Source organism: Monodelphis domestica, chromosome 3 (assembly GCF_027887165.1).
Source record: "Monodelphis domestica isolate mMonDom1 chromosome 3, mMonDom1.pri, whole genome shotgun sequence".
In the NCBI taxonomy this organism is placed as follows: Eukaryota; Metazoa; Chordata; class Mammalia; order Didelphimorphia; family Didelphidae; genus Monodelphis; species Monodelphis domestica.
In genome coordinates this window covers 87125359-87151681 of record NC_077229.1, presented here as the reverse complement: position 1 = coordinate 87151681, position 26323 = coordinate 87125359, and the positions used below count along the sequence as shown (strand labels likewise).

Here is a 26323-nt window from a genome sequence, read left to right as displayed (position 1 = left end):
TAGCTTGTTAATCCTTGTAATGCTGAGAGCTATGTTCAGTACAAACTAAGGAGTATTTAATGAATTGTATGGATTGAAGCCTTGGCATTTATTCTTTTCCTTCTCCTTAAGCAGTCCCCCAAATCCAGTTTCTAGTCCTCTGGCCACCCTGGTCTATTGTCAGTTTGGTTAACATGTAGCCGGGTTGCTTGTTTCTAATCATTTCTTCTCCCCATATTCTTCCTTTTCAGTTATACTTTGAGCTAAGAAAGTTTGGTGTGTATGTACCTCTTCCGATTAGGAAATCTAGGAAAATTTTTGTAATAAAGCCTAAGACCTATCCAGGAGCAGTTGTCCAACTCTTGGACTTTTATGCCTTTTGGCTTCTCTGCCTTTTGGGTGGCAGTTATTGCCATAGAGCCAATTAAGTTTCATACAGATGATGGGAACTGTTTGTTGCTCAGTTTTACTCTGGAATCCTGTAGTTGGGACATAAAAGAAATTGAGAGTCTCAGAAATAACCCTGCCTCTGGGGGCAGCTAGATGGCTCAATGGATTGAGAGCCAGGCCTGATGGGAGGTCCTGGGTTTAAATGTGACCTCAGATACTAACTAGCTATGTGACCCTTGGCAAGTCACTTAACCCCCATTGCCTAGCCCTTACTGTTCTTCTGCCTTGAAATCCATACAAAGTATTGGTTCTAAGACAGAAGGTAATAGTTTTAAAAAATGTTTTTAAAGAAATAACCATGCTTCTGTCCTCCTTCTAGGACATTTAATAAACTAACAAGCATATTACTATAAGGCAGGAGTTCCCAAACTTTTTACACAGGGGATCAGTTCACTGTCCCTCAGACCATTGGAGGGCCAGACTATTAAAAAAAACAAAAAAACTATGAACAAATCTGTATACCTCTGTCTGGGATAGTGGAGGCTGCAGCTCTGGCTGTGATGGGCTTGTCACCTTGCACAGGCCCATCACTGCCACTACTGTATGGGGCAGCAGTATACACAGTGCAGAATCCTCCCCCAGATCACCACTCACCATGCTGACATCTTCCATTGTGCAGCTGCATAATCCTTTGCGTGGTGCCTTGTTCTGAAAACAGAACAAGGCACCACGCAAAGGATTATGCCACCGGAAGTCGCACTGTATGTGAGCAACACTGCACTTTGTGGCACCTCTCACTGACCATTAGTGAAATGCTCCTCTCACTGATCATTAGTGAAAGAGGTGCCCCTTCCAGAAGTGCATTGGGGGCTGGATAAATGGCTTTGGGGGACCACAGTTTGGGGGCCCCTGCTATAAGGATTCCTAAGGGAAAAAAATTAAAAAGGACCTTCAGGCATCTGTACTGAGCATTATCTTGGTAGCATTTCTGGATAATAATTATTGATTTAATAAGTTAAGTTGGATTAGATCCCCTTCTAACTCTATTTCATGTTCTGAGGGTTCTTTCAGCTCTGAGATCCTGTGATTCCACTAGATTGAAATATCACATTAGTTAAGAGCCCATTTGAATTGTTCATTCACTTATTCCTTCAACAGCCATTGTTTTAAAAACCTTTACCTTCTGTCTTAGAATACATATAAAGTATCACCTCCAAGGCAGAAGAGTGGTAAGGCCTAGACAATTGAGATTAAGTGACTTGCCCAGAATTACACAGGAAGTATCTGAGGCCAGACTTGAACCTACAACCTCCCATCTCCAGACCTGGCTCTCTATCCACTGAACCACCATTTTTTAAGCCCCTGCTCTGCACAAAGCACAACCCTGAAAAAAATAGACATTTAACAAATGGGTTTAACATACTCTAGCAAGGAAGATAGGATATGTACATCTGCTATATAATAAATATGCATTCATCACTTAATAACTGTGTTGTAGCATAGAATATGAAGATGGTGATTAGGATATGGGATCTGAGATCAGAACACCTGGGTTCAAATTCAGCTCTAACCCTGATAACTTTGTGATCATGGACAAGTTATCTAGATTCTTTGATTTTTAGTATCCTCATCTGTAAGATGGAGATAATAGTGCCTAGCTCGTTGTTATTTGTCCTTCATTTTTGAAGAGGCCAGATGACATCACAGAGTGATGTCTTGATTTGCTCACGAATTGGATTTAAGTGAGACAGAATTGAGCAAGGTTGTTGGGCCTCACTCACTCTTTCAAAGACATCAAAATTCAGTGGCAAGACACATCTGGGCAATGGCCCAGAATGCAGTGGATGACTTGGCATCTTTAATGTCTGACCAAGTTCTAAGCACTTCACAGCATCTGCTTCATCCATTTTCATGGCCAGAGGAATAAATTGTTCTTATCTACTCATTCCACCAAGGGAAGTCTTCGTATGCTTGAGATAGACATTTCCCTAATTTACAAACAGGTTTGAGACCTTTCAGTTACCCTTGACCTGGCAGATTATTTTACCTGGGTGTGGCCACAGTGAATACCATCACTTCTTGGAGCTACAGGTGAGAGTTGGATAAAAGGTGGATACCAGAGGTGAAATGAGCAGTCCTTAAAATGGCTCAGCAAGCCCTTATACCAGAGATGATAGTCCTTCCTAAGTGACCCATAAACCCCTGTAAGTACCTAGCTTATGATATCATTATAAGAAACAAATCAATTGGAACTATGAACTGATCCAACCATTTTGGAGAGCAGTCTGGAATTTTGCCCAAAGAATTATAAAACTGTGTATACCCTTAAACCTAACAATACCATTGCTGAGTCTGTTTCCCTAGGACTGATGGCATAGGTACCAAAGATGGCATACAGAGACCTCTCTGTGGGCACATATGTCATCGCCCTCCAGAGTTAGTTACCAGAAAGGCAGAGGGATTCAGACAGAGCTGCTTCCTTCCCCCTCTCCACCATGCCTCCCCACCCCTCTGCCCAGCAGCCTAATGGAAGCTCTTACTCCCTCCCCTGAGCAGAGTTCCTGGGCCACTCCCCTTTGTTCAGTTTGGGGCACAGGACACAGTCTCTAAAAAGTTCATTATCACTGTCCTAGGAGATCAAGGAAAAAAGAAAAGAACCTATATGTTCCAAAATATTTATAGCAGCTCTTTGTGGTGGCAAAGTACTAGAAATTGAGGGGATAGCCATCAATTGGGAAATGGCTAAACAAGTTGTGGCATATGATTGTGATGGAATTCTACCCTGTCATAAAAAATAATAAGCAGGTTTTTTTTTAATTTGGAAAGACCTATGTGAAATAGTGAAGAGAAAAATGAGTAGAACTAAGAGAAAAATTGTATATAGCTATGGAATTAATATTTGAAGAATGTCTTGTGAATATCTACCTCCAGAAAAAAAAACCTGAAAAATAGAAATACAGAAACTTTTTAATATATTTTATTTTTACTTACATAAATTTTATATATAATTTTTATATAACATTTATTTTTTATTAGGTGATGCCTTCTATGTGGAAACAAATTCTTTTTTAAAGAATCAAATCATTCAAGAAGAACTTATTAAGAACTATTGCCAAGCACTGTACTAGATTTGGGGATCCAAATACATAGGTTAAATAACTTTTGTCCTCAAGGAACATACATACTATTAGGGAAGCAACATGTGCACATATAAACGTATATACAAAAGATAGTGAGAACTACTGGACCTAGCATTCTTCCAATGCACATCAGCCCCTCCTCTGCAACTTAGGATCTTAGACTTTGCCTAGGACACTATGGAGTTAAGTTATTAACCTAATATGATCCAGCCAGTATGTGTCAGATGTGGGACTTTGCACCCAGATTGGTTACTGCCTTCAAGGCTGGCTCTTCTTCACTACACTAAGCTGCCTCTCATATACTCTCATGAACAAAATATATACAAAGTAAATGCAAGGTGATTTCAGGGAGGAGATACTAACAGCTAAGGAAGACCAAGAAAGACCTCATGTTGGAAATGGTTCTTGAAGAAATCTGGCATTTCAAAAAGTCTTTCTTGGCTCTCCTTCTGACTACCAGCTGCCTTCCCATCCTAGAAGGTCCCCTCAGTCCCTCTAACATTCTTACCCTGGAATGTCCCTCTCTTCATTTCCCTCTTATCCCCAAACCACCATTTTGAGAAATGACCCAAGCTAGGAAACCTTCATTTCTCTCCCAAATCTGCTTCTGACTGTCTAAAATATCCAACATACTCTGAAATAGGTACTTCCCTCCCAACCCTCCCCCACCTTTTTTAAAAAACCCTTACCTTCCACCTTAGAATCAATACTATATATTGGTTCTAAGACAGAAGAGTAATAAAGACTAGGCAATGGGGAATAAGTGACTTGCCCAGGGTCACACAGCTAGGAAGCATCTGAGGCCAAATTTGAACCCAAGACCTCCCATTTCTAGGCCTGGCTCTCAATCCACTGAGCTACCCAGCTGCCCCCCCCCCTTTTAAGCTCCTTTTTATGTGTGATCTTCCTCCAGTAAACAAGCATTTATCTATTTTTTATATATTTATATCATGTGCCAGGCACCATTCTTAGTATTGGGGATGCAAAAAACAGTCCCTGCTTTCAAAGAGCTTATAGTCTAATGAGAGATCATGGAAACTATACAAACAAGATATACACAGGATACATTGGGAGGATCTAAGGGATGTAGCAAGGGGAAAGGAAACATAACAAAGTGAAGAAATGTAGAGGGCTACAAAGTAGGATTCTATATGAGACTTAAAGGAAGCCAGGATATAGAGATAAGGAGTGTAAAAACTAAAATTAATCTCAATAATAAAAGTATTATATTAAAAAGATTTATTGATCAATCATTAGGAATAAAGGAATACAAAAATACAAAAATAAAAAACCATCCAGGTGCCCATGGCTAATCAGCCTATTCAAAATCCCGGTGCTTACCACCACCATGCTTTCGACATCAAGTCAAAGAGGCTGGAGCAGGCATGCCCACTGAATTTATCCTGTCTACAGGAAGTATGTAATGACAGGATGTCAGTGGGCTCCCAGGAAATGTAGTTTTCTTTTTAGTAATAGATTTTCAATTATACAGGAGAGAGAGAATCCAAGGTTGGGGGACAAGTGAAAATGCTCAGTAAAATTAGGAGACAGTACAGTGTCTTTGGTGATGAATAATAAGGAGGTCAATATAACTGAATCCTAGAGGACAAAATGATGAATAAAGTATAAGGATACTAGAAAAATAAGAGACCGAGTCATAAAGGTCTTTAGAAGCCATATAGAAGTGGGTTTTTGTTTGTTTTATCCTAGAATTGAATTCTATTTCTGTGTGGGTGAGAGGAATATGAAAGTATAAGATGATATTAAGGGGCAATATAGAAGTAAGGAGGGAATAAGATCAAACTTTGACAAAGGATGGGTAATCAATACATCTCTGTAACTTGTCTCTATCCACCTAATATATTATCTCATAGCAAAAAGAAGTGAATAAATATGGAAAAGTAATTTAGGAACATTAAGTGAACACCAATCCTTTATAAAATATACTACAAACTATGAAATGTCAACCTACTTTCCTTTTTGCTTGTACTTGTATTCTCAGCACTTAGCACAATGCCTGGCACTTAGTAAACATTTACATTGACTTGATATCACAAAGGAAAAGTAGGAATACATTCTGAACTTGGGAGAAGACAGTCTCTGCAAAGGCCCTGAAATCATAGGGATCTGTCACGTGTGAGAAGCAGCAGGAAAACAAATATGGAACCACTGAGTGTATAAAAGGGAATAATCTATAATTCAATGTTATATGGACTTCTGTCTATATCGGTTAGTCAGTGGTTAAAGGATGGGAGGTCCATTCTCCACAGAAGTTGTTCCCCTCAGTGTTGTTCATAAAGGGTAGACTGCAAGCAGGGCTGGTAGTGTGATGAATAACATTTCTATTTCCAGGGCACATGGGTACAGGGTCCTAGGATGTCTCTATCTGGATCTCAGAAAAGTTGGTTGTAGTGGTTGTGACTAATTGGTTCAAATAGCAGTGTTGTTAATGTTATTATTGTGATCACTCTTATAGCTGTGAATTGGTCCAGCAACTGGAATAATTAATATTATTATTATTTGGGAAAAAATGATCAAGATGTTTATATCCTTTGATCCATTGATTTCACTGCTAGGCATTTACTCCAAGGAAATAAGTGTCAAAAATAATTGTAGAGCTTTTTGTGGTTAACAAATAAGATGCCCAGTGAGTAAAGAATGGCAAACCAAGCTGTGGGATAGGAATGTAATAGAATGTTACCATACTAGAAGAAATTATTAAAAAAAGAGAAGTGTGAGAAGACTTATGCCAAGTAATACAAAGTGAAGCAAGCAGAACCAGGAAAGTAATGTACACGATTACTACAACAATACGAGTGGAAAGAACAAAACAATCTAAACTGAATTCAACTAAATTATCATGACCAAGCTTGACTGAAAAGAAGATAGATGAGAAGGAAACTACCCCTACTTCTTTACAGAGAAGAGAGGCTAATGATAGTGTGGAACACTGCATGTAGTGCCATATTTTTTAAATGTTTTGCTAAACTTTCTTTCTTCATTCTTTTCATATGCATTTGCTTTCTAGGATAGGGTAAGCAGAAGGATACTTTGGGAAATAGAGGTGACATAAAAACCAAAGATATAAGAATATATTTTAAAGGAAAAGGAAGATGCCTAGGTCATATGAAAGCAAGAAATAATCAGTTAATTTTGGGTGTATATATACTCCATGGTATCTACACTGTCAAAAGAACATGAGGAAAAATCCCTTAGCATGTTGGATAAAGTGGAAGGTTTATAGGAATATATAACAAAAATAGAGGCAGCTAGGTGCCAGAGTAGATAATGTCCTGGACCTAGAATTAGGAAGACTCATCTTTCTGAATTCAAATCTGGCCTTAAATACTTACCTGCTGTGTAATCCTGGGCTTCACTCCACTCTGTTTGCCTCAGTTTCCTCCTCTCTAAACTGAGCTGGAGAGGGAAATGGTAAATCATTCCAGTATCTTTGCCAAGAAAACCCAAAATGAAATGATGAAGAGTCAGACACAAGATGGCTTGATGGATAGAAAACCAGGCCTGGAGATGGGAGGTTCTGGATTCAAATCTGATTCAGATACACTTCCTAGCTGTGTGACCCTGGGTAAGTCACTTAATCCCCCATTACTTAGCCCTTATTATTCTTCTTACAGAAGGTATGGGTTTAAAAAAATAAAAAGCCAGATATAACTGAAATGACTCAACAGCTAACAAAAGTGACAATGAATGGGTTATGATCTGCCCTGTCATATGCATATTCATGAAATCACAGACCCATTGATGCATTGACATTTATGCTAATTATAAAAACTATATTATAGGTATACTTCCGGTTTTGAAAATCTATGTTTTCAGCAATAAAGATATTCCTTGTCTAATTAGATCACAACTCTTTTATAAACATTTCAAGAATTGCTGTAGCCAATAATTTGTTTCTATGAACCTTTCCAAACTTAGACTGATACTCGAGCAGTAGACTCTTCTAGTAGAGCCTTCAGGAATCCAGATTCAGCTGGATACTGTGTTAAGACACTGCAGTGAGATTTTAGTGCAAGGCTGATCTGAAATGATTTCTGAGAACTCTTCCAACTCTGAGAAAATGTGGTATACACGTGTGTGTGAGCATACGTGCACACATATATGTGTGTTCATATATATAAAAGGTATATTAATAAAGTAATTAAAACAATGTTTATTATCACTTGTTTTAGCACCTTAAAACTCAAGTAAAATATTTACTTTTTAGAATTTTAAGCACTGTTTTTTTTTACAGGGTCCGCCAACTTCATATGGAGTATACCCATTTCTCTCATTTGCACTATTATCATCTACCGGGTTTTCCTTCCAGTCCTGCCACCTTTAATCTTTCCATTTTTTTTTCTCTTTGTTTCCTAGTATTCCTTGTGCAATGAACCACTGATTGAACTTTCCAACCCAGGTGCCAGTGGCTCCCTCTTCTATGTCACTAGTGACGATGAGTTCATCATTAAGACTGTGATGCACAAGGAAGCAGAGTTCCTGCAGAAGCTGCTTCCTGGCTATTACATGGTACGTGCAGCTTCCCCCCACCCCTTTTCTCAGTCATTAGTAGTAGCAATAGTAAATGATTGCTGAGTACTTAAAGTTTGAGTTTGAAGCCTACTGGGGACAAGAGAGAAGCTGGGAAAGTATCCATAGCCATACCAAAAAATGTTCTAAAGCACTAATAATTAGAGAAATGCACATTAAAACAACTGAGGTACTACCTCATATCTATCAGATTGCCAAAGGTGAAGGAAAAAATTGAAAATGGCAAATGTTGGAGGAGCTGTGGGAAAACAGGTGTATTAGTGTACAATGCTGGTGAAGTTGTGAACTGGCCCAGCCACTCTGGAAAGAGATTTGAAATTGTACCTCCAAAAACTAATAAAAACTATATATACCCTCTGACTGCTACTTGCCCATATCCCAAACATACCAAATAAAAAAGAAAAGATCCACATGTGCAAAAATATTCATATCACCTTTTTTTGTGACAAATAGTTGGAAACTAACAGGGATAGAGAGTACCCATTCAGTGAGGAATGACTAAATAAGTTGCGATATCTATATGTGATGGAATACTATTGTGCTATAGAAATTATAAAGACACTGGTTTCAGAGAAACCTGGGAAGACTTGCATGAACTGATGGCAGAATGAAGTAAGCAGAACCAGAAGAACAATTTATTGTAATAACAATATTGTAAAGATAAACAACTAAAATATAATAACCAACCACAATTCCAGAAGACTCAAGATGAAACATGCTACCCACCTCTGCCTAGTCAAAGATAAGGTACTCAGAGGGCAAACTGAGGTATATTTGTTGGGGTCAAGAGGAAGAGAGTGGATGTGGCAATGCCAGAATTGTTTTTATTTGCCTATACATGTTTGTAATGGGTTTTGTTTTTCTTGCTTTCTCAGTGGGAGGAGGGGAAAAGATAGGAGGGGGAGAAAATGTAGACCTGAAAATTAAATCTAAAATGTTTTAAAATAAAAGAGAAAAACTGGAAGGCAGAATGCTCCAGTGAATAAAGCAAAGGACCCCTGAACTCTAAACCAGCCTGTATTCCAAAATCATTGTGTGTCACTTCCCTCCTTGGTTACTTTATCTGTAAAAGGAGAAGAAGGAGAAACTATAGATCGTCCCCAATGACCTTTTTAATGGTAACATTCTCTTATTCTGTCCTCCAACCAACGAAAGAAACATATCCATTTGTCCCAGCCCTCTCTTTAATAGAATGATCTCAGCCGGAGGCCTGTACTAAGTTGAAAGTGTCACTCAAAAACTTAAACTGTCTTCCTTAGGCATGCCAATAATGAGAGCCTCATTAAATTAGAGACCTCAAAAATTAGAGGCTTCCTGAGCAGTGGGAATGTTCAAGCAGAGAACATATATACAGGGCATTCCTGTACTATTTGACCTAACTAGAACTCTACATCTCAGGGTCTACATAGCTCATCACAACAAGGCTTCCTACCCCAAAAAAAGGACAGTGTGTTGGGCAATAGAGGTAAAATAGGTGAGATGGCAACCATAATCATTCTGATTACAGAGGGAAATTGGAGGGGAGGGTCTGCAGGGGCATAGTCAATTCTGAAATGTTCCTCTTCAGAGCAAATAAGCATTCCACAAATCTAATTTTGCATATAACCAAACATGTTGAAGTTCTTGGCAGGGTCAAACCAGCTGTGTTAGATAAAAATCAAGAGGCTTCAGATGTGCAAAAATGCTCACTAGCCTACATATTTTCCTTTGTTCTGAGGAAATGTGTGAAGAAATTGACATGTCACTTGATAGAGTCATAGTTTCTATTTTTGTTTAAAAGTTTTCCTCTCAGATCTATTTCTGACTTGACTATTAATTTGCATGTTGAAGTTTAATTGGAGAAGTGACTTAAGAATCATTAGGGTTAGAAAGAACCTCCAAAGCCACCTAGTCACCTGCATGCTCTGACATTAGTTATGTGGGACACTTGAACCTCATAACCTCAAGTTACTGATTCCATTATTAGGCATATGTAATAAAGAAAATATAACATCTCTTAAGCCAAAATCTGGGTCCTTTCATTATCCTTCCCCCTCATTGGGTCCAAGTAGAAGAAATTTATTTTTTTCCTGCTAGCTCTTTAAATATTTGAAAACAACTATAATTTCCTTGGTTTTCTCTTTCTTAGTTTAAACATTCCCATTTCCTTGATAGCTAACTGCTAATACACTCTCTGTCCTGGCAGTGTTCTTCTAAAACCAAACAAGCTTATCATTGTGCATATTAAAAATGTAGTATCCAAAAGTGAACCCCATTCTCATTCACTTGGATAAGGAACCTTTGCTACTCTTCCCAGTGGCCCATATCCTTAATGGAAACCAGAGCATAGACCTCTGCTTTCTGTGGGTGTATACATAGACTTTTGCTATTGCTAGAAAACAGCTAAAGATAGTTGTTTTATGCTAATTGTTGCATTATCTGTTTGAAATATCTGCTTGAGGGGGCAACTGGGTAGCCCAGTGGATTGAGAACTGGGCTTAGAGACAGGAGGTCCTAGGTTTGAATCTGGCCTCAGACACTTCCCAGCTGTGTGACCCTGGGCAAGTCACTTGACCCCCATTGCCCAGCCCTTACCACTCTTCTGCCTTGGAACTAATACACAGCATTGATTCCAAGACGGAAGGTATGGGTTTAAAAAAAAGAAAGAAAGAAAGAAATATCTCTTTGAAATTCTGCTCAGGTGTCAGGTGACCAGAGGCCAAGGAAGTTGACTGTAAATAGACCAAGGCTTCCAGTTGTAGCTGCAGTGCTATAAGGATCAGATAATCCATCTTTTAAAGGATTTAATAAAGAAAGAACAAAGATTATAAAATTTGGATGAGATCTGCTTTTCCCTCTGATTCATTGGAGTTGACATATTCTTTTATTCCTTGACCTACTGCAGGAACCTTCTTGTTTTCCCAAAACCTGATCTGATAAAGACTTTCAGTCTAAAGCCTATCCTAGTGGGATAGTACTTTAAATCACCTTAGGGAAATGCCTGGTAGATGGCTTGATTCTTTCTCAGTGGGGATAAACTCTTAATTCGGTTTTTGGCCTTGTCCAGAAATGTCAACTGAAATCTTTATGTCTGAAGAGCTAAAATGTTTAAAATTAAAGAGAGAGAGAAACTGGAAGACTAAGGACAAGAAGATAAGAGAAGAAAAGCTAGAAGTCATCCTTCAAGCAGCCTAAGAAAATACCTTCCTGTACTGGAAAGAGCTCCAGACTTGGAATCCCAAACTTTGTTATATACTAACTGTATAACCCTCTATTCCTCTAAGCCTCAGTTAACTAAGGAGATAACAGCAATCCACTATCTGCCTTGCACAATTTTTACGAGGTTCAGATAAGGTATAAAAGATATTTGATGCATAATTCAAGCTGCTGTTACCATTATGACAACTTTAGCTAGAGAACCTTACAGTAAAACAAAAGTACTTATGTATTACTCCTAGCAGTAATTCCCATTTCTATCAGGTTTAACTTAAACTTAAACTTAAAAACACTTTACAACAGTGTTGTAGATTGAGGGTAACTAATATGTGAGCAAACTCCATTTTATATATACATATATATGTGTGTGTGTGTGTATATATATATATATATATATATGGAGAGAGAGAGAGAGAGAGAGAGAGAGAGAGAGAGAGAGAGAGAGAGAGAGAGAGAGTCAGTCAGTCAGAGAAGCTCAGCTCAAGGTCCAGCCCCTAGGAAGTATCCATTGGAACTCCATTCCAAGTCTCCTGACTCCAAGACTCATATTCTCTCTCCTAGAATAGGCTGCTTCCCATTTTAAAATGCTTTAATCTTCTTTATTGGGGAGTTTAACAATAGCACAACAGACTCATGAATTATCACAGGCTCCTCTTCATTTCATGGGATATTCAAGTTGAGGCTGATGGACCACCTGTCAGAGACACTGTAAAAGGACTTCTTCTTTTCCATGGAAGAAGAGGGTGAGATCAGTGGTATTAAACTCAAAAAGAGACAGGGGCCACTAAATTGTACATAAAGTTCCCTGTTTAGCAGTATTGTGGAACTCATTTAAGTGTTTGATACCTCCGGGCTAAATGACCTCCCATGTCCCATTCAATTCCTGTGATTTCCCAGAACAGGACCAACAAACCAAAATTACTATCTTAAGACCAAGCACGATCAAGTTTATTACATTTAAAACAATGGAAATTTGCATTTAGAATCACGTGTTTAGAGAGGATCATATTAAATATCTATATCCTCTATTGGATTCCAGTTTGGTGTTGGGAATAATAACAATAGCTAGTATTTATATAGTAATTTAAGTGATTTAGAAAGCAATTCACTAAGTTATCTCATTTGACCCTCTTAAGACAAGTGCTAATATTAACCCCACTTTAAAAGATGAGGGAACTGAAGCTGAGAAAGTTTAACTGACTTGCCCAGAATCACACAGTTTTGAACTGAGGGTTTCATGTCCCATTGTTTTTCACTTCCTTTTAACAGTATGATTTTTTTTTCTTCCAGAATTTAAACCAGAATCCCAGAACCCTTCTGCCTAAGTTTTATGGGCTATACTGTGTTCAGTCTGGAGGGAAGAACATCCGGGTGGTGGTAATGAACAATATCCTTCCCCGTGTAGTAAAGATGCACCTCAAGTTTGATTTAAAGGGCTCTACATACAAGCGACGGGCAAGCAAGAAAGAAAAGGAGAAGTCCATCCCCACGTATAAGGACCTTGACTTTATGCAGGATATGCCTGAAGGGCTGATGTTAGATGCTGACACTTTTACTGCACTGGTGAAAACTTTACAGAGAGACTGTTTGGTAAGGGGAACAACCCCTAAGAGGATAAGTTTATATGAATAGGAGTGAGTCACACTGGTCCTGGGGGGAGTAGGAGAAGAGATACTGACTCTGTTCCAGGGAGAGTAATATCATGGAAAACCTCAGCCCTGGCAAGAAAGGGAAATATCCTATGAACCCTAATTCCATGAAAGAAGGTAGTAGCATTGGCCTACACAGGAAAATGAGATTGCACAGACCCTGATTTTATAAGGATGAATCATACAAATCTAGTGCCAAGAATTTCAGAATACTAGGGTTTCTCGGATACATTACTAAGCAACAGGTTCATAGATTTGCTAGATTTTTTAAGAATAGGAATTTAAAACTGGGGACTTACTTGCATAGAGGACTGGATGGCCTCTTATGAGAATACTTTACAGTATTAACCAAGACCCCTTAGAAACAATCTTGCAAAAAGATAAAGTATATCATCTGAGGTTGCAGAGTGGAATTAAGTTCAGTTTTGTTTAGTAGTAGTTTAGTTTGTTTAGTAGTAGTACAAAACCAAGATAACTAAGAGTTTACAGGGTTTGAATGATGAGAGATCAAGAAGACAGATTGAATCTGGCTAGGTCTGACCTGATTTGGGGGTTGTGAGGAATTGAGTTGGTGTGTCTCTTATTTTTTTATTTTGTTGTCCTATAGGTTTTGGAGAGTTTTAAGATCATGGACTACAGCCTATTGCTGGGAGTACATAACATTGACCAGCAGGAACGGGAAAAGCAAACAGAGGGAGCCCAGAGCACATCTGATGAGAAGCGTCCAGTTGGCCAGAAGGCACTCTACTCTACAGCTATGGAGTCTATCCAGGGTGGGGCTGCCCGGGGGGAATCTATAGACACCGATGACACGTAAGTGACAGATTTTGCCAAGGTCCACTGAACAGCCTTGAAGACTTTCTCTGGGGTTAACTTGTAGAACAGTCACCTGGTCACCTCTCCTCTCTATCTACTTTGTAATCTGTCACTGCCTCATTCCTGCTTCTGCCACAGGAATGATATCATTATATTGGGGTGAAGGTAGAAAACATGCTTTACCTTCCCCCTGCTCTCCTTGACATTCCAAAAGCAGTTCAAGAGTGACATCAGTGGGAAAAGGACTGCTCTCCATTTAATGGTCCAATAATTTGGTCCAAATTAGAGCTATAGCCTTTATTAAATAAATTATTGGTATCTTATGTATAGCCCACATACAACACTAGGAGGATATAGAGATGAATAAGATCTTCTCCCTACTAACTCATTCAACATTAGTTCAGAAAACATTTTTTAAACACTCTGGACAGAATATTAGGATAGTTTTGGAGAAATACAGCATTTAGATAAAACAATCTCTGTCCTTGTGAAGTTTAGTATAGAATTAGGAATAAGACATACAAATAATCATAATATACAATAATGAAAGACAGGTGATTTAGGAAATTGCAAAACAAAATAGCTATGCAGGGACTGAGCAGAAAGGTCTGAGCAGAAGAGAAGAAGGGTCAAGGAAAGTTACACAAAGGATATGTTAGTGTGAGTTGGGCTTTAAAATATGTATAGAAATTGAACAACCAGCAATGGAGGAGGGAGAATATTCCAGGAATAAGTAATTACATGAGTATAAAGGTACAGAGATGGTAAAATTCAGCATAATTGCAAGACAGAGAGGGTAGAAGATGTAGATTATATCACTTGCTAATTTCCGTTCTTTGATGGCTCCATGATTTCATTAATTCTTGTGTACTTCCTCCACTGATCCTAAACCATGTATATTTAATGTTCCCTCTGGTATAATACTTAGCACCTTGAACCTCCAGAGAGATTGTTAATCCCATACAAGCTAATGGATAACCTGTGAGTCTTTGCCCCTAAATCTTTTGGATAGAAGCACCTACCAGCATGCTTCCCGTTAATAGTCATCCAGTAGACTCAGTTTGGTCTTAGAAAAATCATTTATTCAGAAGACAGAGTAAGAATAGTACTTACAAAATATCCCCCTTCCATTATATTGGGCACACTTCCCCACAAATACATACTTCAGAAGAGAGTACAATTTGTAAAGCAGATATATAGGACACACATATGGCAAAGACAACTCACAACTCATAGTACTAAAAGACTTGGGAACAATTCTTTCTTCTTTACAGAAAGAGCCTATACAGAACCTTGAGTTCAGTATCTGCTCAGCAGGTTGCTCAGCTGAGTTCCCAGGGTCTACTCCTTTCTTGTTGCCAGGGGAATGCACTCCTTAAAACTGCCTCCTCTTTTGGGTGACTCACTGTTTCTCTGTGTTGATCTAGAATTTACTTCTCTGCTCCCCCCTAGAGATAGCTTCTGCTGATCCGTTAGCTTCCCTTTAGATTATATAGACAATGAAATAGTTTTTTTTTTCTTTCCTGCATGAGTCTAATACACAGGCAATTCCCAACTTACAATCTCTCCTCTCAAACCCTAACCCTAAAATTCATCCAGAGTTTAGCTATTTAAAGCCCCCTAAGTCATGACCAATTTGTTTACTCAGCCAATCACATCTGTTTCCTTCTTTACAGTTAATTTAACACCTCATTAACACCTTGTGGTTACATTCTAGGCTTTCTGTGAGTACATCAACTGAACTGGAGGGTGGAAATCACATTCCTTCTCCTTACATATATTTTCTCATTTCATGTGATTCTTATCCATGTATGGAAATACATCCTTTCTATAGCATCTATCAAATGTAATGGAGGTCTTATTCTCTGTCTTAAATATCTCCTGCATATCAGAATAATATTTGGGAAACTATTTCTGAAAACTTCAGAGATTCATCACCTAGTTGACTACAAGAGTATAAATTTTTCAGTCACAACAGCTCCAAGATACCCATCTAAGTTACAGAAGTATCATGAGTTACAAAGAAATTACAAGGGGCAGCTAGGTGGCTCAGTGGATAAAGAGCCAGGCCTGGAGATAAAAGATCTCGGATTCAAATCTAGCTCAAGCCTAGCTGTGTGGCCCTGAGCAAGTCACTTAACCCCAGTTGCCAGCCCTTACCACTCTTCTGCCTTGGAATCAATTTGATTCCAAGGAAGAAGGTAAGGGTTTTTAGAAAAAAAATTATATATGTGTGTGCATAAACATATATACATACATACCTATATATGGAATTATAATCTGTATTAATAGTGAGATTAATCCCACCAAAGAATTTTTTGATCCTTGAGTCAAAAAATTTGTAATAGGCAAATTATTTCTCAGTGTGGAATTGAGAACCACTTACATGATGAGATCTGTATGTGAGAAATCTTGTTCCCATAGCAAGTGAACAGTGTTTAAAGGAGTAGAGAAAGGAGGATCTGTTAGGACACTATGACAGTAGGCTTAGGTGGAGCCTAATGAGGACTTTTGCTAGGAATGGAGATTCTGCTAATATAGAATTGTCAGGATTTCATAACAGATGAATATAGGAAAGAGTGAGGACAAAGTCTTGACTCTCAAGGCCATCTGCCCTTAGGGAGCTTACAGTCTAGTAGGTAGTATAGGACTTATGTTCATGAAATTAAATAACAAATACAAGAATCAAATTCTTATACACACAAAACAATATAATAAACAAGAGCAAAATAAAGTTCACCATCATATGAATATTATAGACTGTCATGAGGTCTCAGGTAGACTCAATGTTATATGTTCCCAGGGAATTGCTTTTCATTTCCTTCACAGAGTTATGATCTCACATAGCTATTTGATTTTGCTATAGGATCTTAGAAGAGAAAGAAACCAATATGGGCTAAGATGGTCAGGGAAAGTGTTATACTGTCATGGGAGTTGACCTGAGCTTTAAAGGATTTGGATTATTAGGAGGAAAAGAAAAGCAGACGTTACACACAGGCGGAGTGGTGTTAACAAAAGTATAAAGATTAGAAGAGCTTGTTGGAGTAACAATGGGGAGACCACTGGCTAGAGCAGAAATTCTTACAGAGAATAGAAGATCAGACTGGAAAGGCAGGTTGGGATCAGATTGTGGAGGAACTTTGAATACAAGACTAAGGAATTTGGACTTCATCTTGCTTGGTTCTTGAGTTCTGGAAGAATATATGAACTGAGATTCTTCTTTCTAATTGGCAAAGAATAAAAGTCTGTTCTCTAAGCCAGCTGGCATTTCCCTAATATATCTAAAAAGTGTCATCTGTTCTACCTAATGTATTGACTATAGTGTTAGAAACCTAGATCTGTTCATTTAAGCTTTAACTAAAATCCCACCAGGACCAGAAATTGCTATGTGGGGGGATCCCCCAGAGGTACTATATCTTGGTCTTTAGACTGTCTTGGCATTTTTAGGGTTTGGGCCAGTTGCAGACCTCCAGTAAGAGAATAACAGAGTCACAGGTGAGAACTGAGGACTACAGTGCATGGGGTCACTTGTGTGTGATGTGAGCTTGGCTGACTCCAGTTTCCAGAACAATCTTAAACCACTGATTATGGACACCAACTAACATTGTAGTGTTTGTAGTGTGTTGTGTTTGTACTACCAATAGGGACAGCAGTATCTTAGCCAGCAGTAACCAACTTAACTAGGATCTGACACATTTGGGCAACTGGGAAATTTGCTCATGATCATGTTCTTTGGAGGAATAAATCACAAATTAAACCCCTCCCATCTTTGGCTAAACTGGCCAACAAGGTTATAATTCTGATAGAAGGGAAAGGACCTTAAGTATATCCCTTAGTTTCTAGGATGAATGTAGTCTGCCCATCACTGGTCAGAAAACTACAGTGTAATTATAAAGATAAGACTGATTCTGGAACACTTATAGAAAATAAACTCATTTTATAGCATGTGTGTGTGAAAGATACATATATAGTCATTGAATAAATCACTATCATCCCAAGCCACAGTTTCCTTACCTTTAACCTAAGGTTCTCAAGAATCTCTGCTCTATTACTTACTAGCTATGTGACCTTGGACTTTACCCTCATCGAGTATCAATTTCTTCATCGGTCAAACATGAACAGCGCCTGCCCAGGCACTGGGCTATTATGGTGACCAAACAGAATAGGGCCCCACTTTGGAAAGCCTAGTAGAAAATGATAAAATGATGTCAGGAAAGTCATTTGTGGTAGAGCATGAGGAATCTGGAATCCAACAGATTAATAGGCACACTCAAATCTCCTGAGGCTTAGTGGACCCAAAACGCCTTAGGTAAATTTATCCTCCGTCTTCTCCTTTCCTGCTGGTAGAATCTTTACTTTCCCAGAGACTTATTATTTGACAGATAGCTCTGGTAAGGGGAAATGGAGTACTTTCCAGATCTGACTTCAGTTATTCAGCTCCTAAACCTCCTGTCTTCTTTGGCATTATGTCCCAAGAGGGAAGTCAATTTCCATAAATGCAGCTCTCTGGCTTGTAACTATTCTTGAAACCTTTTTACTAGAACTCTAATGCTGGGGTAGCCACTGATAACATACGCACTTCTTTCTCCAGGATGGGTGGGATCCCAGCAGTGAATGGCCGAGGAGAACGTCTACTTCTGCATATAGGAATAATTGACATCCTACAATCATACAGGTAAGTGGTAGGGCTCAGGTTTCTGTGAATTTCTTTACTGGGTCAAATCAAATCCACATGCTAGGGATGAAGTTTTCTGATTAGACTGTAAATCAGATTCATGCTTAGGCTTTCTTTTTATTTATTAGCATTTTTAAGAACCAGATAATTTTCCAAATTCATATCCTTCTATGTACCATAATGATCTTCCTTCTGGGACTCTAAAACAAGAGTAGACAAACCTTCAAAAAAAGCAGCCCAAGAGAGGTAAAAAGGAAACCTCATTTGGTGTTGAGAGAGAACAAATGAGACAGTGATGACTATATATCAGATCTAGTAAGGAAGTCAAGAGTGAGGGGGTATAGAGGAGTGATAGATGCCATGCCAGCGCAGACCAACTCATAGCAGCCCAAGAAATGGGTTGATGCCAGTAAAAATTTCCTTAGGTGTCATCCAAGAGAAACATCAATCTTGGCCTGAGCCAAGCTTTGTAAACAATAAGAAATAGTAGAGATGCTTTGTATCTGGGAGATAACTGGTATAAAGGTCTGTGTATCTCCACTGTATTTCTCTGATATCATTAATGATTTTTCTATAGATTCATCAAGAAGCTGGAGCACACTTGGAAGGCTCTTGTTCATGATGGGGTGAGTTTACAGGAAACTCATCTTGGTAACACAGGTGACAGTATGTCCTGGGCCTTTGGGTTTAGGATCTCTGCTCCATCTTAATTTGCTCTTTAGCTTAGAGCATCCAAGACAACCTCTCACTGTAGGTAAATCTTGGCTCCTTCTATTTCCAGTTTCCTTTTACTCATTTATGATAGCTCACTTCTTTCAGTGGCTTCACAAGTCCAATCATTCATGCTTCCCCAAACTGACAAAGCTCTATCCTTCAAGCCTGCTTATCCTTATCTTAGCCTTTTCCCCCAGTCAAAACTTGCTCTCAGCTAGCTATATTGAAAAGAGCTGGACAAAGAAGGGAAACAAGTTTTATTTCAAGAGATGTATTCACCCAGTAGAGGACACACAAAGTAGGGGAACCAAGATAGTGAGTGGTTTGGAAACTATATCATATAAAGGTTGTGTTGAAAAGGGAGCAGACTTTTTCTATATTGCTCCAGAGTGCAGAACTGGAACCAATAAGAGAGAAGTTACAGAGAAACAGATGTTGGCTCAATATAAAGATGAACTTCCTAAAAAATTATCGAGCTGCCCAGAAATTGAATGGACTTCTTTATGAGTCAACAAACTCCATCACTAGAGAATTAAAACAGTCTGGAAGACCATCTCTCTAGAATGTTGTCAAGGGTATTCCTGCATGGTATGGGAGGTTGAACTGGATGCCCTCTAAATTCCCTTTTAACTCTTAGACTCTAAGATTCTATGCTTAGATCATAAGATAATTGAAAATAAGTTGTCATTGACTAGCAGATTATTACTTGATCAGTTATCCCTTACAATGATATTTATATTTTCACAGATTATTAGAAATTAGGTTATAAAGTCACAGGATCTCAGAAGGGCCTTCTGAGGTCATCTAGTCAAACCTATATTTAACCAAGACCCCTCTCTACAATATTCCTAATTAAGTAATCACCTTTCACATGAAGACCTCTAGTAAGAGAACACTATATCCCTTGAGGCATCCCATTCTACTTTTGCACAACTGTGACTGTTTATTGCATTATAGATTTATAGCTTGAAGAGACCCTAGAAGCCACCATGTCCAACCCTGTCATTTTGTAGGTGAGGAAACTGAGATCCAGAGAGGTTGAATAAAAATCCCAGGGTCCCACAGTGTGTCTGAGGCAGGATTCAAACTCAAGCCTTTCTGACACCAAGTCCAGCACTATCCATTACATCACCTGGCCAGAAATGAGGATTGCAGGAACTCTTCTCTCATAAAGACCTTAAACCAGTTTCTCTGCATTGCCCCAAAATTGTTTTTAACTCTAATAACTCTTCTACATGACAGACCTTTAAGTACTTGAAGACAATTTATCTTGTTCTGCATTAAAACCTCTTTTTATTTTAGACACATTACTCTCAGTTCTTTTCATTGATCCTCCCATGGCACAGTCTCAATACCTTTCACTGTCTTTGTTGCCCTCCTTTCAGACACTCCAACTTAGCAATATCTGTCCTAAAATATGGTGCCCTGTATTCCACAAAATACCCCAAATGTTGTCTGACCAGGGCAGAGTAGAGTGAAACAAAGGTAATAGTTTCTGTCATTGACACTACTTCCCTTGATGCATTCTAAGAGTAGCCCTGGAGTTTTTGGTTAATGTGTTTCAGTGTTGACTCATATTGAGAGTACAGTACACTAAAATTTTTATGAACTATATGAGCAATGCTTCTCTCATTTTTGTACTTATTAAGTTGATTATTTAAAAACTCAGATATAGGATATTAACAGTATAAAGTCTAACTTCATTTTATAGATTAAAAAATCAAGCCCAAGAGAGGGGAATTTGAGGTCATACTAGTGACAGAGCTAAGACTAGGACACTGGTCTCTTGATTTCTAGTCTGATTTTATTTTCTTGAATAATGAATCTGATAAGCCTGTTATTAAGCACTTTGTGCAAAGTGCTGTGTTTATTACTGGGGAAATACAAGAAAGTAAAAAAATCCCTCAAGGAGTTTACATTCCACTGGAGGAAGACAGTGCGTAAAGAGGAGCTCTCAAGGGGATAGAGAATTTAAGAAAACTGGAGTGCAGGTGGCTTGGTTTGAAGATGGCTGCAAATTGAAGAGGAAACTTGATTCCTGGTAAAATAAGTTCAAAGCTCACCTAGCAGGGTGGACCAAAAATTTAAACCCGAGATTCTGTAAGAAAGGTAAGGTGTTTGAGGTCAGTGACTGGTATATAAATGCCATGGTTTGAACATATCAGTGACTTCCCTTTATCATGGAACAAAGGAATGAATTCCAATGGCATGATTTCAGACATCAGCACTAGGCTGGCAAAGACAGCATTTTCCAGTACATGGGACCCTGAGCATCACAGCCTGAAGGCAACCCCTTTGTAACCCTGCACTGTTACTGAGTAATTTACAGGAGTACAGAAGTGCATAAAACAGATTTCTTGCCCATGGAAGACTCACAAGTACAGAATACACACGTTTGACTATGTCCCCCCCATGCTCCAAAGTCTGCTTTAGTATTATTTTGCGCCTAGAACAAAATACAAGCCCTCACTGTAGAGTTCCAAATCCTCCATAGTTTATCACCTACTTTTCTCTTCTCCCTTTTATTAGTGTCCTCCATGCTGTCTCTGTTCCATCCGAACAGACTGGGAGCTATTCCTTAAACTTAGCCTTCCATCTTTCAACTCTGTATAACTCCACAAGCCTCCACTCAAGCCTCCTTATCACCTCTCAAAATCCTTGTCTTCCTTCAAGGCCTAGCTCCTCGGTCCTTCCCTGACCCCTCCCTTCTGCCCCCTGTTAATGCTTTTGCCCTCAACTCTGTGTTTGTATAAGATGGTCTCCTTGAGAGCATTTGGTTCATTTTGTCTTTGTAGCTTAGCATAACACTTCAAAATGCAGAAGGTACTCAGAAACTGTTCAGTTGAATTGAATGTGAAAAGGAAAATAGCATCTCAAGGCACATTCAGATAGTGAAAAGCTGCCTAGATTTGACTTGACCAAAGGACCTGAATTCCAATCCTGACTGTGCTGCTGGTTGTGACCTTAGGAATGTCAGTTTATCTCTCTTAACATTAGTTGCTTCATTGGTAAAATGAGAGATTTGAACTATATGATTTCTAAAGTACCTTCCAGTGCCAAATCTAGGAGTCCTATGAGTCCTGGCTTTGGTACTTACTAGCCCTGTAACCGCACATAATTTATTTAACCTCTTTCATTCTGTTTCCTCATCAGAAAATGTAGATAATAAGTAATATTTGTATTGGCTATTAAAGGATAGGGCTTTAGAAACCTTAAAAATATTAGAGAAATTAGAAAAATGAGACAGACCTATCAGGGCACTGGAACTGTTCTAAGTTGAGAAACAGAGTGAGGATCCAGCAAGGAATTTCTACTTCCCAGGCCCTGTGGAGTGTCACCACATCACAAGGACATTTCTAATTGTCTGAGAGTTGGTGTCAGGAGAAGTCATGTCCCTTGAGTTCACCATGGAGACTGGGGTCCAAAAGACTGTAGAGTAGTCTGATTAAGAATCCTTAGTTCTTATACCTGGTACGCTGTCATTGAGCCTTTGCTTGAAGGTTTCCAGTGAAGGGAAATCTACCTCCTGAGGCAGCCCATTCCATTTGTGTCCATCTCTAATTGTGAGGAAGTTTTCCTTTTAGTCAGCCTAAAATTGGCTCCTTGTAACTTCCAGCTATTGTTTCTAATTCTGCCCTCTTGGGACAGAGAGCAGAAACCTAATCCTCCTCTTTCCCCTGCAGTTTTTCCTTATCTCTACGTAACAACCCCAATTTCTTCACCCCATGCTAACATTACATTATTTCAAGGCCTTTCACCATTCTGGTAACTTACTTGGGATGCTCTCTGATTTAGCATTGTCCTTTTTAAAATAAGGTAGCCATAGCTGAACCCAACAATACTCCAAAAATCTAACCAAAGCAAACTGTGATGAAACTTTCACAGTTCTATTCCTGGACACTATTTTTTTCAATGAAATCAAAAAGGGTATCACTATTGATTCAGACTAAAGATATTTTCATCTTTTTCAAATGAACTTCTCTTTTATCATATTATCTCTTCCAGTTTAGACTTATGAAGTTGATTTTTAGAATACAAGGTTAAAACCAAATGATCCTATTAAATTTTCTATCCCTCCCAGCTTTGTGATAGTTACGGATTTGATATATATGTAACCTATATATTTTTCTACATAATTATTATAAAAATATTAAATATCCAGGTGCCAAACCTGAAACCCTCTATTGCAGATCAATATTACATTGAACCATTAACGACTTTCAGGTTTAGCCATTCAATTGGTTCCAAGTCTACCCACTATCTACAGCATTTTCTTGACTTGTGCAAATCTAACAACCCCATTAGAAAGGAAATAATATTGATCTGACATGACCTTCTCTTAATGAATCCAGGATGGTTCTTTGGTAACTGTATCTTTTTCTGGATTTTTATTAATCAGCACCCTAATAAAGTTTACTGTTTTTCCAGAAATCAGTCAAACTCACTGGTCTATAGTATATAGACCTCATTCCCTTAACTTAAATAAATGAATAAAACCAATGTTTGTCTATCTCTGATCCTGATCCAATCCATCACCTATGTGATCTGTCAGTGTCTTAGCCATCAAATCCACCAATTCTCATAATTCATCTGTTTTCAAGTGGCTTGAACTCATTATAGATGGCTAGCCACATGCTGTCTTCTTACTTATATTAGCTATCAGTTTGCTTTTACCCATTTTTTTTATCCTTTCTAATCTAAAGATCATTCTCCTTGGCAGGGAAGACAGAAACAAATTAAAAGTTAAGTAACTCTTTCTTATTTATGTCTGACATCCATTATCACCTCTGCCTTCAGATATGGCCCTGTCCTTTCTTTGATCTTCCCTCTTTCCTTAACAGCCTTCATTGATTCTGAATTCTAGCATTCCTCATACTATTCTTATAAAATTGGTCCATACTTTAGTATTCATTGCTTCTTCTTTATCCTTGTTTCCATCATAAGTATTTTTTTATCTGAGTCAGTAAATTCTTTATCATTTGTTCTCTTCAGACATCTTATTGGAATTATTTCTCTATGTCTGTATATTTCCTTTTTGAGAGCTTCTGATCCTTCTTCTAATTGCTTTCCCTATAGAATTTTAGTCCACAATATCTGCAGAACCCTTTGAAATCTCTCCCCAAATCTGGCATTCATTGTGAATTATTACCAGTTTTTCTTTCCACTAGTAAAAATTCTAAAATAGGTGGTCACTTCCTTCCCAAGATTCTCATCATTTCTATTCCAGCAAACAGCTCTTATTGGTGAGACATTTCATTTCCTTCTTGGTCTTTTCACCTTTTGAAGAATTAAATTATCATTAAAACTTTGCCATTAGCTCATTACCTTTTTCCTCATTTTGTTTATTCTTCTTGTGTTGGAGTTGGGGACAACATAGCTAATATGGAAAAATGCTTTGCATGACTTCACATGTATAATGTGTATATTGTTTGCTTTCTCAACGGGTGGGAGAAGATCTAGGGGGAGAGAATTTGAAACTAAAACTTTTTAAATTAATGTTAAAAAAAAAACTTTTAAAGAAAAGCTTTGCCATTAACTATCTGAATGATCTTGAACAAGTTGTTTTTCTTTTCTAGATTTTACTTTTCTCCTCTGTAAAATTAGAATGTTGAACTGAGTTCTCATCTAACTCTGAAAAATCCTCTGATAACATTTCTTGTTTAAACTCCCCAGAAGAAATAGCAGAGATATAGAAGGCAACATGAAGATAGTATATGACTGGTAGAGGTGACTTTGAGACATAAAATAGATATAAAATTAAAACATGATCTCATCCTTGAACATTGGTTACTATGGGCCGTAAGACCTTTCCCCTCTAGTTCTTCCCCCAAATAAAATTACAGGTAAGAAGGGTAAGGGTATTTCTGATTATATCATGAGGCTAATTATAAACACTAAAATGTAGATATCCTTTGAGCCACAGAAATCACTATCATTTGCCTTAAGATGAAAACCTAATCAGAATGCACTCAAGAGTCTCTGGGTGTTATAAAAACTAGAGCAGTTTACTTATTAGTTTGCATTAGAGATATGACAAGGATAGAATCAAATGAGCTAGCCAATTGAAAAAGAACTCCAATCATAGAATCATAGACTTTAGAGCTGAAAGGTACTTATAGGGCTTCTCTAAACCACCCTAACACTTCTCTATCACCACTTATTTTACAAATAATAAAAAGGAGGCACAAGGAAATTAAATGACTTACCCTAGCTCACACAGACCGTAAATAACACCAGAGATTTAAACCTAGAGTCTTAGAAACAAGAACTTATTCTAATTTACCACAATGTAAAGAATATTTTCAGCAATTTTTTTTCTACATCTTGCCTACCCCACCTCCACTTTAATTTTTAATTTGAATTATTCCCTGCTTATTTCCATTTCTAGGACACTGTCTCTGTGCACCGCCCCAGCTTCTATGCTGAGAGATTTTTCAAGTTCATGAGCAACACTGTCTTTCGGAAGAGCTCCTGTGAGTATATCTCAGTGTGTAGCTAAAGACAACAGGTCTGGATCCTTACCAAGGGCTAGAAGTTTTAGTAGAAAAACAAGAAGAATTTGAAAGCAAAGATCTTATGTCAGAGGCAAAGGAAAACCTTTTTTCCCCCATAAAAGTAGTTCCCTAGAAAATGAGGACAAAAGAGTAACAAAAACAAAGTTTGGAATCTAATGAGTCCTATTAGATGACAAAACACAATTTTAAAAGGCAGGTTGTATAATGTAAAGTGATGACCCTATTCCTTGCCAAGACTAGTCTTTCCATTTGTGGTCTTCTCCTATCTCCTCCTAGAACTTACCCTTTTTACCATCCCTTTTAACTTACCTTTGAGCTTCTTATCCACTGGCTCTTTCCCTGTTGTCTAAAAACATCCACAAATCTCCTACATCCTTTATGATCATTTAATATTGCCATCTCCTCAGGCTACCATCAGTTCTCCCTTCACCACAAAGTTTCATGAGAAATTCAGCTATACTACTTACCTCCACCACTTCATCTCTCAGGGATTTCCTAGTCCCTTGCAATCTATCTTCCACCGTCACCCTTCAATTTATCATTGACCTCTCATTTACAAAATCCAATGGCCTTTTGACCCTCATCCTTCTTGAATTCTCACTCTTCTTGGACATTCTCTCATTTCTTGGCTTTTTGGGTGCTAGTTTATCTTGCTTTTCTTCCTATCTATCTTACCATCACTTCTGTCTAAATTTTTAG

General features: G+C 38.2%; 1 protein-coding gene across 23 annotated transcripts in view; it reads left to right on the top strand.

Moving 5' to 3' along the window:
- Positions 1–26323, top strand: part of PIP5K1C (phosphatidylinositol-4-phosphate 5-kinase type 1 gamma) — a 155893-nt gene that overhangs the window by 103005 nt on the left and 26565 nt on the right. For all 23 annotated transcript variants that reach the window (XR_465760.2, XM_056822406.1, XM_007489162.3 and 20 more), the window contains 6 exons: positions 7887–8039; positions 12546–12845; positions 13512–13717; positions 18312–18395; positions 18973–19021; positions 25498–25582. Coding sequence is in view for 22 of the 23 variants with exons in the window: in XM_056822406.1 (XP_056678384.1) it covers positions 7887–8039; positions 12546–12845; positions 13512–13717; positions 18312–18395; positions 18973–19021; positions 25498–25582 (877 nt within the window). In the remaining variant the exon portion in view is untranslated. The remainder of the gene's footprint in view (positions 1–7886; positions 8040–12545; positions 12846–13511; positions 13718–18311; positions 18396–18972; positions 19022–25497; positions 25583–26323) is intronic.